Source organism: Carcharhinus amblyrhynchos, chromosome 9 (assembly GCF_965287045.1).
Source record: "Carcharhinus amblyrhynchos chromosome 9, sCarAmb.v2.hapA, whole genome shotgun sequence".
Lineage (NCBI taxonomy): Eukaryota > Metazoa > Chordata > Chondrichthyes > Carcharhiniformes > Carcharhinidae > Carcharhinus > Carcharhinus amblyrhynchos.
In genome coordinates this window covers 2,297,294-2,312,253 of record NC_137332.1, presented here as the reverse complement: position 1 = coordinate 2,312,253, position 14,960 = coordinate 2,297,294, and the positions used below count along the sequence as shown (strand labels likewise).

At 43.8% G+C, this 14,960-nt stretch overlaps 2 protein-coding genes across 2 annotated transcripts in view; one reads left to right on the top strand and one right to left on the bottom strand.

Moving 5' to 3' along the window:
• Positions 1-1,053, bottom strand: part of rnpc3 (RNA-binding region (RNP1, RRM) containing 3) — a 39,245-nt gene extending 38,192 nt beyond the window's left edge. Inside the window, exon 1 of the mRNA XM_080196447.1 lies at positions 1,010-1,053. Coding sequence (XP_080052573.1) covers positions 1,010-1,053 — 44 coding nt within the window. The remainder of the gene's footprint in view (positions 1-1,009) is intronic.
• A 2,907-nt stretch (positions 1,054-3,960) lies between these two features.
• LOC145348244 (leucine-rich repeat and IQ domain-containing protein 3-like) overlaps positions 3,961-14,960 on the top strand; it is a 77,098-nt gene continuing 66,098 nt past the window's right edge. The window contains exon 1 of the mRNA XM_080196445.1: positions 3,961-4,260. Within this exon, the coding sequence (XP_080052571.1) occupies positions 3,961-4,260 (300 nt within the window). The remainder of the gene's footprint in view (positions 4,261-14,960) is intronic.

Here is a 14,960-nt window from a genome sequence, read left to right as displayed (position 1 = left end):
GGACTGAGGTAAAACACAAAGAAGTCCCACAACACCAGTTTAAAGTCCAAACAGGTTTATTTGTAGCAAACACAGCAAGCTTTCGGGACAGCCTGTCCCTTCGTCAGGTGTGTGGGAGTTCTGGTCGTAAAAATGACACAAAGACACAAACTCAATTTACATGCATAATGATTGGAATGTGAGTCTTTACAGCTAATCAATTCTTAAAGGTACAGACAATGTGAGTGGAAAGAGCTTTAAGCACAGGTTAAAGAGATGTGTATTGTTTCCAGGCAGTACAGTTAGTGAGATTTTGCAATTCCAGGCAAGTTATGGGAGTTACAGGTAGTGTGACATGAACCCAAGATCCTGGTTGAGGCTGTTCTTGTGTGCGGAACTTGGCTATCAGTTTCTGCTCAGCGACTCTGTGGAACAGCCATGGGGATCAAATACGCATCTCAATATGCCAACATCTTCACGTACAGGTTTGAACAAGACTTCCTCACCACACAGAACCTTCAACTGATGCTATACACTAGATACATCGATGACATTTTCTTTCTTTGGACTCATGGGGAACAATCACTGAAACAACTACATGATGACATCAACAAGTTCCATCCCAGCATCAGACTCACCATGGACTACTCTCCGGAATCGGTTACATTCTTGGACACACGCATCTCCATTAAGAATGGTCATCTCAGCACCTCACTGTACCGCAAGCCCACGGATAATCTCGCAATGCTCCACTTCTCCAGCTTCCACCCTAAATATGTTAAAGAAGCCATCCGCTACGGACAAGCCCTCCGTATACACAGGATCTGCTCAGATGAAGAGGATTGTAACAGACACCTCCAGACACTGAAAGATGCCCTCATAAGAACAGGATATGGTGCTCGACTCATTGATCGACAGTTCTGACGCGCCACAGCCAAAAACCGCTCCGACCTCCTCAGAAGACGAACACGGGACATGGTGTACAGAGTACCCTTTGTCGTCCAGTACTTCTCAGCGGAGAGGCTATGACATCTTCTCCGAAGTCTTCATCATCTCATTGATGAAGACGAACATCTCGCCAGGGCCATCCCCACACCCCCACTTCTTGCCTTCAAACAACCACGCAACCTCAAACAGACCATTGTTCGCAGCAAACTACCCAGCCTTCAGGAGAACAATGACCATAACACCACACAATCCTACCACAGTAAACTTTGTAAGACATGCTGGATCATCGATAAGGATGCCATCATCTCACGTGAGAACACCATCCACCAGGTACACGGTACATACTCTTGCAACTCGGCGAACGTTGTCTACCTGATGCACTGCAGGAAAGGAGGTTCCGAAGCATGGTACATTGGGGAGACCGTGCAGACGCTACGACAATGGATGAATGAACATCGCTTGACAATCACCATGCAGGAGTGTTCTCTTCCTGTTGGGGAACACTTTAGCAGTTGTGGCATTTGGCCTCTGATCTTCAGGTAAGCGTTCTCCAAGGCAGCCTTCAGGACACATGACAGCGCAGTCGCTGAGCAGAAACTGATAGCTAAGTTCTGCACACATGAGAACGGCCTCAACCGGGATCTTGGGTTCATGTCACACTATCTGTAACTCCCATAACTTGCCTGGAATTGCAAAATCTCACTAACTGTCATGCCTGGCAACAAGACACATCTCTTTAACCTGTGCTTAAAGCTCTTTCCACTCACATTGTCTGTACCTTTAAGAATTGATTAGCTGTAAAGACTCACATTCCAATCATTATGCATGTAAATTGAGTTTGTGTCTTTGTGTCATTTTTACGACCAGAACTCCCACACACCTGACGAAGGGACAGGCTGTCCCGAAAGCTTGCTGTGTTTGCTACAAATAAACCTGTTTGGACTTTAAACTGGTGTTGTGGGATTTCTTTGTGTTTTACAATCCCCATGGACTCAAAGATTAAAGCTCAAAACTCTGCATTCTCATCCCTTGCCTCCCAAGAACATAAGAACATAAGAAATAGGAGCAGGAGTAGGCCATCTAACCCTTTGAGCCTGCCCCGCCATTCAATAAGATCATGGCTGATCTGAAGTGGCTCAGTTCCACTTTCCCGCTTTCTCCCCATAACCCTTAATCCCCTTGCCTACCAAAAACCTATCTACCCGCGTCTTAAATATATTTAGCGAGGTAGCCTCCACCACTTCAACGGGCAGAGAATTCCAGAGATTCACCACCCTTTGAGTGAAGAAGTTCCTCCTCAACTCTGTTCTAAACTGCCCCCCGCCTTATCTTGAGGCTGTGCCCTCTAGCCCTGCTGTCCTTTCTGAGTGGGAAGAACCTCTCCACTCTACCCTATCCATCCCTTTCATCATCTTATACGCCTCAATGAGATCCCCCCCTCATCCTTCTAAACTCTAACGAGTACAAGCCCAGTCTATTCAGCCTCTCCTCATAGCTCAACCCCCTCAACTCCGGTATCAGCCTAGTGAACCTCCTCTGCACTCCCTCCAAGGCCAAAATATCCTTGCGCAAGTGCGGCGACCAAAACTGCACACAGTACTCCCGCTGCGACCTCACCAGTGCCCTGTACAGTTGCAGCAAGACCTCCCTACTTTTATATTCAATCCCCCTCGCTATGAAGGCCAGCCTTCCTGACCACCTGCTGCACCTGTAGGCTGGGTCTTTGCGACTCATGCACATGGACCCCCAGGTCCCTCTGCACCGTAGCATGCTGCAGCTTTTCTCCCTGTAAGTAGTAGTCCTTTCTACTATTTTTCCTGCCAAAGTGGATAACCTCACACTTGCCAACATTGTATTCCATCTGCCAAAGTATCCTAGGATGTATCCTAATTCTCAGGGGACTTATCGATCCTCAGATTTTTCAAAATTGCTAATACATCTTCCCTCAGAACATCTACCTCCTCCATCCTATCAGCCTGTATCACACTCTCATCCTCAAAAACATGGCCTTTCTCCTGTGACCAGTGAAGAAAAGTATTCATTCAACGCGTCACCTACCTCTTCTGACTCCATGCACAAGTTCCCACTACTATCCTTGACTGGCTCTAACCTCACTCTGGTCATTCTTTTATTTCTCACATAAGAGTAAAAAGCCTTGATCTGACTCACCAAGGCCTTCTCATTATCCCTTCCTACCTCTCCTAAGCCCTTTTTTAACTCATTCCTAGCTACCTTGTAACCCTCAAGTGATCCAACTGAATCTTGTTTTTTCATCCTTACATACGCTTCCTTTTTTCTTTTGACAAGATATTCAACCTCCTTGACATAAAAGAGAAAGGGAGAAGGGAGATATTTAGAACGATAGAAAATTACAGCTCAGAAACAGGCCTTTTGGCCCCTCTTGTCTGTGCTGAACCATTTTTTGCCTAGTCCCACTGACCTGCACTTGGACCATATCCCTCCACACCCCTGTCATCCATGAACCTGTCCAAGTTTTTCTTAAATGTTAAAAGTGACCCTGCATTTACCACTTTATCTGGCAGCTCATTCCACACTCCCACCGCTCTCTGCGTGAAGAATCCTCCCCTAATATTCCCTTTAAACTTTTCTCCTTTCACTCTTAACCCACGTCCTCTGTTTTTTTTTCTCCCTTAGCCTCAGTGGAAAAAGCCTGCTTGCATTCACTCTATCTATACTCATCAAAATCTTATACACCTCTATCAAATTTCCCCTCATTCTTCTGCGCTCCAGGGAATAAAGTCCTAACCTATTCAATCTCTCTTTGTAACTCAGCTTCTCAAGTCCTGGCAACATCTTTGTGAACCTTCTCTTGCACTCTTTCAACCTTATTTACATCCTTCCTGTAACTAAGTGACCAAAACTGTACACAATACTCTAAATTCGGCCTCACCAATGCCTCATACAACCTTACCATAACACTCAAACTTTTATACTCGATTTATGCAGAAATCTGCTCAATAATCTTTCCCTTTGTCCTGATCATAATAATATCCTTTCCACTTTCTCTGTTTGATGGTTTTGTATATTTTGCAGATCGCCACAGGTGTGAGGCGTAAGGTAGACAGAAGTCATCTCCTGTCTCCTTCAAAATCATTAATCGTGTCTTGTGGAGAGATGTACAATATATTCAAAGAGAAGAAACTGGAGGAAATTGTAGTGGTAAACCTATCAGGACGTTTTCTGAAAAACCTGGGCTGTTTGCCTAACTGTTCTGCGCTGAAGGTTTGCATCCTGTCCGAGAACTACATCACTAAATTTGATGCTCTCATAAACTGTCCCAATTTAATCGAGCTGGATCTCCATGGAAACCATGTAAGTGATGGAATCTGTGTTCAAGGAAACAAATATCACACAACTGTAAATTTCAGACTCTGACAGATCAGTCCAGAAATGGTGCAACTACTAAGAAGTGCAGAGTAAGAGCTATTGAGTGAGACTTATTGCGTTCCTTGTGAACGTGGAGCACTGTGTAGTTTTGGTTGCTTTACCCCAGAAGGAATGTTATTGCCATGGAGGGAGTGCAACAAAGATTGCCCAAATTTGTTCTAGAGTTGGCGGGACTGTCTTATGAAGACAAATTGGGCAAACTGGACATATATTCTCTAGAGTTTCGAAGAGGCGATCTCATTGAAACCTACAAAATACTTAAAGGAATAGACAGAGTAGATGTGAGTAAGATATTTTCCTTGGCTGGGGAGTCTAGAAACAGAGACATAATTTCAAAATAAAAGGAAAGAAACTTAGGACTGAGATAAGGCAAAGTTACTTTACACAGAGAGTTGTGAATCTTTGAAATTCTCTATTGCAGAGAGCTGTGGGAGTTCAATCATTGAGTATGTTTGAGGTAGAGTTTGATAGACTTCTGATTAACAATAACATAAATGGCAATGGGAGAAGTGGGTGTAAAGGCATTGAAATGTCTGATCAGTATTGAATGGCAAAGCAGGCTCGATGGGCTGAATGGCCTACTCCTGTTTCTATGCTCCTATGAGTGAGTGTGAGAAAGTGTGCATGTGCAAGAATGAGAGTTTGTGTGAGGGTGTGAGTGTGAAATGAATGAGAGAGTGAATAAGTGTGTGCGTGCATGTGAGAGAGTGACAGAGTGAGTGTGCATGAGAGAGTGTGAGGGTGAATATCAGAGTGAGTATGAGAGTGAATGACTGTGTGCCTATGAAAGAGTGGGTGTGTGTTAGTGAGTAAGTGAGTGAATCTGAGTGAGTGTGTGAGTGCACGTGTGTAAGTGAATTTGTTTGACTGTGTGGGTGAGCGTGTTTGTGTGTTGACTGTTGGATTATACGAATCAGATCATAAGCCCCAAGGTATAATATGAATTCAAACTAGATCCCAGTAATTTGTTATTTTGGCATTAGTGTGATAAGTGGTTGTCCCTCAGGGATCAGTGCTGGGACTGTTGCTGTTTGTGATGTATATAAATGATTTGGAGGAAAATGTAACTGGATTGATTAGTAAATTTGTGGACGACACAAAGGTTGGTGGATTTGTAGATAGCAATGAGGACCATCAAAAGATACAGCAGGATATAGATCAGTCGGAGATTTGGATGGAGAGATGGCAGATGGAGTTTAATCTGGACAAATGTGAGGTAATTTGATGTTGTGGCCATTTCAGAGACATGGATAGAGCAGGGTCAGGAATGGTCGTTGCAGGTTCCGGGGTTCAAATGCTTTAGTCGGAGTAGAGAAGGAGGTAGAAGGGGGGGAGGGGTAGCATTATTAGTCAAGGACTGTATCACAGTGTCAGAGAGGAAGTTTGATGAGGACTTGTCTGTTGAGGTAGTATGGGCGGAGATTAGAAATAGGAGAGGAGAGGTCACCCTGTTGGGAGTCTTTTATAGACCTCCTAAAAGTTCTAGAGAGGTTGAGGAAAGGATTGCGGAGACGATCCTGGTTAGGAGTGAAAGTAATAGGGTAATTGTTATGGGGGACTTTAACTTTACTAATATTGATTGGAATTGCTATAGCTCTAGCTCGTTAGAGGGGTCAGTTTTTGTACAAAGCGTGCAGGAAGGTTTTTTGACTCAGTATGTAGATAGGCCAACTAGAGGTGAGGCTTTATTGGATTTGGTGCTGGGAAATGAGCCAGACCAGGTGCTAGACTTGGAAGTTGGTGTGCATTTTGGTGATAGTGACCACAATTCGGTTACGTTCACCTTAGTGATGGAAAGGGATAGGCATGAACCTCGGGTCAGTAGTTTTAGCTGGGGGAAGGGTAATTATGAGGCTATTAGGAGAGAATTAGGATGCATAGGTTGGACTAGGAGACTATAGGGACTGGGAACGTCCGAAATGTGGAGTTTTTTCAAGGAGCAGCTACTGCGAGTCCTTGATAGGTATGTCCCTGTCAGGCAAGGAGGAATTGGTAGAGCTAGGGAACCGTGGTGCACTAAAAAAGTTGATTTGTTGGTTAAAAAGAAAAAGGAGGCTTATGTTCGGATGAGACTTGAGGGCTCAGGTAGTGCACTAGAAAGCTTTAGATTGGCTAGGAGGGAGTTGAAGAGTGAGTTAAGAAGGGCTAAAAGAGGACATGAGAAGACTTTGGCTGATAGGATTAAGGAGAATCCTAAGGTGTTCTATAGGTATGTTAAGAACAGAAGGTTGGTTAGGGCAAGATTAGGGCCAGTTACAGACAGCAGAGGGAAGTTGTGTGTGGAACTGGAAGAGATTGGAGAGGCATTGAACCAATATTTCTCTTCGGTGTTCATGCAGGGGGACATGAATGTAGCTGAGGAGAACACTGGGTTGCAGGGGTGTAAACTAGACAGTATTGCAGTTGATAAGGGGGATGTGCTGGATATTCTTGAGGGTTTGAAAATAGATAAGTCCCCTGGTCTGGACGGGATTTACCCTAGGATTCTCTGGGAGGCAAGAGAGGTGATTGCAGAGCCTCTGGCTCTGATCATCAGGTCGTCGTTGGTCTCAGGTATAGTACCGGAAGATTGTAGGATAGCGAATGTTGTCCCATTGTTTAAGAAGGGGAACAGAGACTTCCCCGGGAATTATAGACCGGTGAGTCTTACTTCTGTTGTGGGCAAGGTTTTAGAAAAAATTATTAGGGATAGGATTTATAGTTGGAGAGTAATGAATTGATTGGAGATAGTCAGCATGGTTTTGTAGGGGGTAGGTCGTACCTTACTAACCTTATTGAGTTTTTTAAGAAAGTGACCAAAGAGGTGGATGGGGGTAAGGCAGTTGACGTGGTATATATGGATTTTAGTAAGGCGTTTGATAAGGTTCACCATAGTAGGCTTCTGCAGAAAATGCAGATGTATGGGATTGAGGGTAATCTAGGAAATTGGATCAGGAATTGGCTAGCAGATAGGAGACAGAGGGTGGTGGTTGATGGTAAGTATTCATCATGGAGTTCAGTTACGAGTGGTGTGCCTCAGGGATCTGTTTTGGGGCCACTGCTGTTTGTAATTTTTATTAATGATCTGGATGAGGGTATAGTTGGGTGGATTAGTAAATTTGCTGATGACACCAAAGTCGGAGGTGTGGTAGATTGTGAGGAAGGGTGTCATAGTTTGCAGGGAGACTTAGACAGGTTGCAGAGCTGGGCCGAGAGGTGGCGGATGGAGTTTAATGCGGAGAAGTGTGAGGTAATTCACTTTGGTAGGAATAACAGATGTGCCGGGTATAGGGCTAACGGGAGGACTCTGAATAGTGTGGATGAACAGAGGGATCTAGGTGTATGTGTACATAGATCCCTGAAAGTTGGGAATCAAGTAGATAAGGTTGTTAAGAAGGCATACGGTGTCTTGGTGTTTATTGGTAGGGGGATTGAATTTAGGAGTCGCAGCGTCATGTTGCAACTGTACACAACTCTGGTGCGGCCGCACTTGGAGTATTGTGTGCAGTTCTGGTCCCCACATTATAGGAAGGATGTGGAGGCTTTGGAGAAGGTGCAGAGGAGGTTTACCAGGATGCTGCCTGGTATGGAGGGGAGGTCCTATGAGGAGAGACTGAGGGATTTGGGGTTGTTTTCGCTGGAAAGAAGGCGGCTAAGAGGGGATCTTATTGAAACATATAAGATGATTAGAGGTTTAGATAGGGTGGATAGTGATAGCCTTTTTCCTCAGATGGTGAAAGCTAGCACGAGGGGGCATGGCTTTAAATTAAGGGGGGGTAGTTATAGGACGGATGTCAGGGGTAGGTTCTTTACCCAGAGGGTGGTGAGGGATCGGAATGCCCTGCCTGCTGCAGTTGTAAATGTGCCTAGTTTGGGGGCGTTTAAGAGATCCGTGGATAGGTTTATGGATGAAAGGGGATTGGTTTAGGTTAGAGGGTCATTGTTTTTTAACTGGTCGGCGCAACATCGTGGGCCGAAGGGCCTGTTCTGCGCTGTTATGTTCTATGTAATGCATTTTGGAAAGTCTAATACAAATATGAAATATACAGTAAATGGCAGAACCCTTAAGAGTATTGATAGGCAAAGGGACCTGGGTGTACAGGTACACAGGTCACTGAAACTGGCAATGCAGGTGGAGAAGGTAGTCACGAAGGCATACGGCATGCTTGCCTTCATCGGCCAGGGCATTGAGCTTAAAAATTGTCAAGTCATGTTGCAGCTTCATAGAACCTTAGTTAGGCCACACTTGGGATATATGCTCAGTTCTGGTCGCCGCACTACCAGAAGGATGTGGAGGCTTTGGAGAGGGTAGAGAAAAGATTTACCAGGATGTTGCCTGGTATGGAGGGTCTTAGCTATAAGGAGAGATTGGGTAGACTTGGGTTGTTCTCCCTGGAAAGACGGAGGATGAGGTGCGACCTAATAGAGGTATATAAAATTATGAAGGGCATAGATAGGGTGAACAGTGGGAAACTTTTTCCCAGGTCGGAGGTGACGAACACAAGGGGTCACAGGTTCAAGGTGAGGGGGGCAAGGTTTAACACAGATGTCAGAGGGATGTATTTTACACAGAGGGTGGTTGGGGCCTGGAGTGCGCTGACAAGCAAGGTGGTAGAGGTGGACATGCTGGGATCATTTAAGACTTATCTGGATAGTCACAGACTGGGAATGGAGGGATACAAATGAATAGTCTAGTTGGAAGCATGAGCAGCGCAGGCTTGGAGGGCCGAAGGGCCTGTTTCCTGTGCTGTACTGTTCTTTGTTCTTTGTCCTAATTAGCTTAACATTTAACAATAAGTGAATGAGTGTGACTGAGTGAGTGTTTTCTTCATATTTTAACTTTTCCTTTGTTTATTTGTGTTTAATGTTGTGCTGAAGCAGATCTCGGGCTGTTGCTGCTGGGTTTCTTACTGAAGGGGAATGAGAAGCTCACAAAAGTCTGACTGTTTTTTGGCGGGCTCACAAGAAGTGTTATTTTTATTCCAATAGAAGCGGGAAGTGTTGGAAATGCTCAGCATATCTGGCTGCATCTGTGCAGAAAGAAACAGGCATTAGTGATTCGCCATCAGGACTATTGAGATTGGAGAACAGATGCCTTAAATCTGTTTCTCTCTCCACAGATGCTGCCTGGCTTTCTGAGTGCACTTTCTGTTTATATTTCAGACCTCCAGCATCTGCTGTAAATTACTTTGCTGTTATATACTCCATGCTGATTATTTATGTGTAGTTACTGAAATGAGAAAATATTTTTCACTCAAAGCAAAGTGTAACTTTTCTGAAAACAAATCCCACTTGTGTAGCTAGAGTTTTTTTTTGTTCATCTGTGGGACATGGGTGTTGCCGGCTGGCCTGCATTAATTGCCCATCCCTACTTACCCTTGAGAAGGTGGTGGTGAGCTGCCTTCTTGAATCACTGCAGTCCATGTGCTGTGGATGAACCCACAATGCCGTGAGGGAGGGAATTCCAGGATATTGACCGAGCGACTGTGAAGGATTGCAGTGCAATTCACCAAAGAGATAGCACATTATTGCATGTGAATTAGTTAGTGCTAATTTACTGGAAGTTGTTATCATTTTAAACCTTGGAAATGAAACTAGGAGTCATGCACCAAAAAAACTGTCATTGTTCACAGATGTTGATACTGAGGGATTCGATGATGCCATTGAATGTCATTGGGAGATATTTAGATTTTCTCTTGCTAGAGATAATTATTGCCTGGCATTGGTGAGAGGTGAATGTGAGGTGCCATGTATCAGCTCAAGCCTGAAAATTGTATGGGCCTTGTTGTATACGGCCACAGACTGTTTCAGTATCTGAGGAATTATGGAATCTTCAGTGAACATTCCCATTTCTGACTTATGATGGAAGATGAAGCAATTGAAGATGATTGGGCCTAGGATATTACCCTGAGGAGCTCTATAAAATGTTCCACAAACACATGAGCTTTTCCATGCATGCTGATGAAAGCTGCCTCTATTCCACCACCACTCTCCACTCCATCACAATCCCTAACCTGCCAGACTGTCCATCCAGTACTGAATGAGCAGACATGTCCTCTATCCAGTTACTGGGAAGAAAAAAGTCTTCAGTCCTTGCCACAAAGTCTTTTCCCTCCAGGCTCCGTCCCTCTCCCTGGAACTCTCTCAGGTTGAATGAGATAATGACATTCTTCACAACTTTTGACCTCACAATATTTTACTCTGAGATGAACTTCAAACCATATATCCATCCAAATATTAAGACCACCTAATTCCAATTCTGTAGCATCACCCAACTCTGCCTCTACCCCAGACTCAGCTCAGCTGCTACTGATCGTTTACGCTGTTGCACCTGCTCCACCATTCAAATACACCATAGCTGATCATTTTTCCCACAATCCCCATATTCCTTGATGCATTAGTACCTACAAATCTATTTCTGCCATGAGCAATTCAATGATTGAGCTTCCACCACCCCATGGGGTAGAGGATTCCAAAGATTCACCACACTGAGTGAAAAAATTCCTTCCCATCTCTGCCTTATTCTGAGACTGCCCCCTGGTTCTAGACCCAGCAACAAGGGGAAACATTCTGTTTTAGAACATGGAACATTTGGCCCTTGATGTTGCGCCAACCTGTGAAAGCCAATCTAAAGCCCATCTAACCTGCACTATTCCAATATCATCCATGTGTTTATCCAATGACCATTTAAATGCCCTTAATGTTGGCGAGTCCACTGCTGTTGCAGGCAGGGCATTCCATGCCCTTACTACTCTCTGAGTAAAGAACTACCTCTGACATCTGTCTTATATCTATCACCCCTCAGTTTAAAGATATGTCTCCTCGGGCTAGCCATCATCCGAAGAAGAAGGCTCTTACTGTTAAGCAGAGGTTAAAGAGATGTTTATTGTCTTCATACAGGACAGTTAGTGAGATTTTGCAAGTCCAGATCTTTGGGTAAGCATTCTCCAAGGCAGCCTTCACGACACGCGACAGTGCGGAGTTGCTGAGCAGAGACTGATAGCCAAGTTCCGCACAAATGAGGATGGCCTCAACCAGGATCTTGGGTTCATGTCACGCTATCTTGTCCGGACTTGCAAAATCTCACTAACTGTCCTGTCTGGAGACAGTACACATCTCTTTAATCTGTGCTTAACACTCTCTCCATCACATTGTCTGAACCTTTAAGACTTGATTAGCTGTAAAGAATTGCATTCCAATCATTATTCTGTAAATTGAGTTTGTGCCTTTACATGCTACTCACCTGATGAAGGGCAGCCAGTGAACATAGAAGCCAGTGCTTCGAAAGCTAGTGGCTTTTGCTACCAAATAAACCTGTTGGACTTTAACCTGATGTTGTAAGATTTCTTACTGTGTTTACCCCAGTCCAACGCCGACATCTCCACATCATTCTTATAGCTAGCTAATTTCTGATCCAAACCGCTAAATCACCCTCAATCCCATGCCTCCGTATTTTCTGCAATAGCCTACCGTGGGGAACCTTATCAAACACTTTACTGAAATCCATATACACCACATCAACTGCTTTACCTCATCCACCTCTTTGTCACCTTCTCAAAGAACTCAAACTCTCCTCATAGAACAATCCTGCCATCCCAGGAATCAGTCCTCTGATACAGAGACCAAAGCTATACATAATATTCCAGGTGCAGTCTCGCCCAGGCTCTAACTAAGAAACTGTGTGTTACTGGTCAGCAACAGCTGTGACTTTAATTGTAAACAAAGTTGAACTTAAGTTTAAAAAAAAGACGGGAGTTGCTGCACCACAAGGGACCCAAGTTTGAATCCAGCCTTGTGTGACTATCTGTGTGGAGTTTGCCCATTCTCCCTTTGTCTGCGTGGGGTTCCTTCGGGTGCTCTGGTTCCTCCCACGCTTCAAAGATATGTGGGTTAGATTGACTGGCCTTGCTAAATTTCCCCTTAGTGTCCGGGTGACTAGCAGAGTAAAGACATGGGGCCATCAGGATTGGGGCTGGATGGAATTATTGTTGGTGGAAGCTCGATGGGCCGAATGTCCTCCTCTGCACTGTAGGGATTCTATCTACGAAAGAATCCTATGACTATTAAATCTCTAGAGAAGACACTAAAAACAATAAGATGAAATGACACACACCAAATTTTTAAAAAAGTTGCAAAACTTTACAAAATTAAGCTAAGAAAGAGAATTTAATGAGACAGTGTAAAGTAAACTGAACTCTATGAAAAACTAATCAGAAAATGAGAAGAAGTCAGGTGAAGAATTGCATCAGGAGAATTAGAGCTTGAAGAGGAAGTTTGACAATGTGAAATTAAGTGAAGAGAGAATAGCACTGAAATTGACAGCAAAATCAGCAATTTGGACAGAGAAAGAAACTGAGATTATGATGAAATTTTCCTGTCCTGCCTGCCACAGGGATCATAATGGGCGGGGGCAGACCGTGCAAAGATTTGTTGACCTCGGGCGGGAATTGCCAGCCCTGGGACGAGCAAGGCCAGAAAATTCTGCCCACAATGTCAAAACAAAATCGCTGTAATGGTCACATGAATGGAAAAGCCGCAAACCCTGTGTGGAAGAGCACCATGCAAAACCATATTTGGAACCGTTCATAGTTAAGGCCTACCAATAAAGGTGTTTATGTTTAAATACAAGCTTCAAGGCCTCCTCAATGAACCATCACCACTACAACAATAAAAAAACCCAAATTAAGTCAATTTTTGACATAATATCAAGTTAGATCCCTGGAATTATTGTGTCTGTGACTGGACCTTTATCGTATCTAGTAGACATGGAGGCATAGATCATTCATAAACATGTGGATCACTGGAGGAGTAGAGAGAGTCTCCAGCAGTTAGTGTTGCCATCAAGAAATATTTTCAAACCTGGAAGCACTAGATTAAGATATATCCAATTTCGGATTTTTATTAACCAAAGCGGATAACTTCACACTCGTTGATATTATACTGCATCTGTCATCCTCTTGCCTATTTACTTAGCCTTTAGAAATCCACTTGAAACCCCCTCACAACTTAGTTGCTCCCATTGGTTTTGTATCATCAGCAAATTTTGAATTAGTACATTTGGTTCCCACATCCAAATAATTTATATAGGTTGTGAACATTTAAGAACATAAGAACATAAGAAATAGGAGCAGGAGTAGGCCATCTGGCCCTTCGAGCCTGCCCCGCCATTCAATAAGATCATGGCTGATCTGTCGTGGCTCAGTTCCACTTTCCCGCCCTCTCCCCATAACCCTTAATCCCCTCTCTTATCAAAAACCCATCAACCCGCTTCTTAAAAATATTTAGCGAGGCAGCCTCCACCACTTCAACGGGCAGAGAATTCCAGAGATTCACCACCCTTTGAGTGAAGAAGTTCCTCCTCAACTCCGTTCTGAACTGCCCCCCCTTTATCTTGAGGCTGTGCCCCCTAGTCCTACTGTCTTTTTTGAGCGGGAAGAGTCTTTCCACCTCTATCCTATCCATCCCATTCATCATCTTATACGTCTCAATGAGATCTCCCCTCATTCTTCTAAACTCTAACGAGTACAAGCCTAGTTTTGTGGTCCCAATTGTTCCCAATCCTCGGGTTTACCAATTTTTGTGGCAACATATAAGCTGCTTCTTTAGACCTAATGTAATCTTTTGTTAGCCATGATTGATTCATGTTTTATGTTGGGTTTTTCTGTCTTAGGTCAATTTCGATTTGTTGTAAAATATGTCATTCTTCAAATACTAAGCATTGCCTGATTACCATCAAAATTTTTAATTGTGTTTTCCCAATACACCATAGGAAAATTGCCCCTCATACCTTCATAATATCCTTTGTTTATTTTTATTTATTTACGGGATGTGGGCATCGCTGGCTGGGGCCATCATTTATTGCCCTTCCCTAATTGCCCTCCATTTCAGTGGGCATTTGAGAGTCAGTCATATTGTTGTGGATCTGGAGTCACATATTGGCCAGACCAGGTAAGGATGGCAGACTTCCTTCCCTAAAGGACATTATTGAACCAGGTGGGTCTTTACGACAATTGACAATGGTTTCATGGTCATCAGAAGGCTTTTAATTCCAGAATTCTATAGAATTCAAATTCCACCACCTATCTTGGTGGGGTTTGAACCCGGGTCACTAGATTTTGCCCGGGGTCTCTGGAATAGTCCGTTGACAATACCATTACGCTACCACCTTCCCAAATCAAAATGATTCATATCACTTTGAAACTTAATATAAAACCTTTTCATATTATGATCACCATTTCTTAAAAGCTCATTTACAGTAACGTTATTAATTAGCCCTTTCTCATTAAATAATGCTAAATCTAACATAGCCTAATCCCTAGTTGGTTCCTGTGATAACCCCCATGATCTGCATGGGGAATCATTAATTGACCTCCCAGTTGGGCTCATTGAATACTCTCTGTGAAGGCGGAAACGCAGGTTAATAGGATGGTGAAAAAGGCATATGGCACACTCGCCTTTGTCAATTGAGGCATAGATTACAAAAGCAGAGAGATTATGATGGAGTTCTATAGAACTTTGGTGAGGCCACTGCTGGAATACTGTGTGCAGTTCTGGTCACCACATTCTAGGAAAGACGTGAATGCACTGGAGAGTGTGCAGAGGAGATTTATCAGGATGCTACCTGGGGTGGAAAATTTAAGTTATGA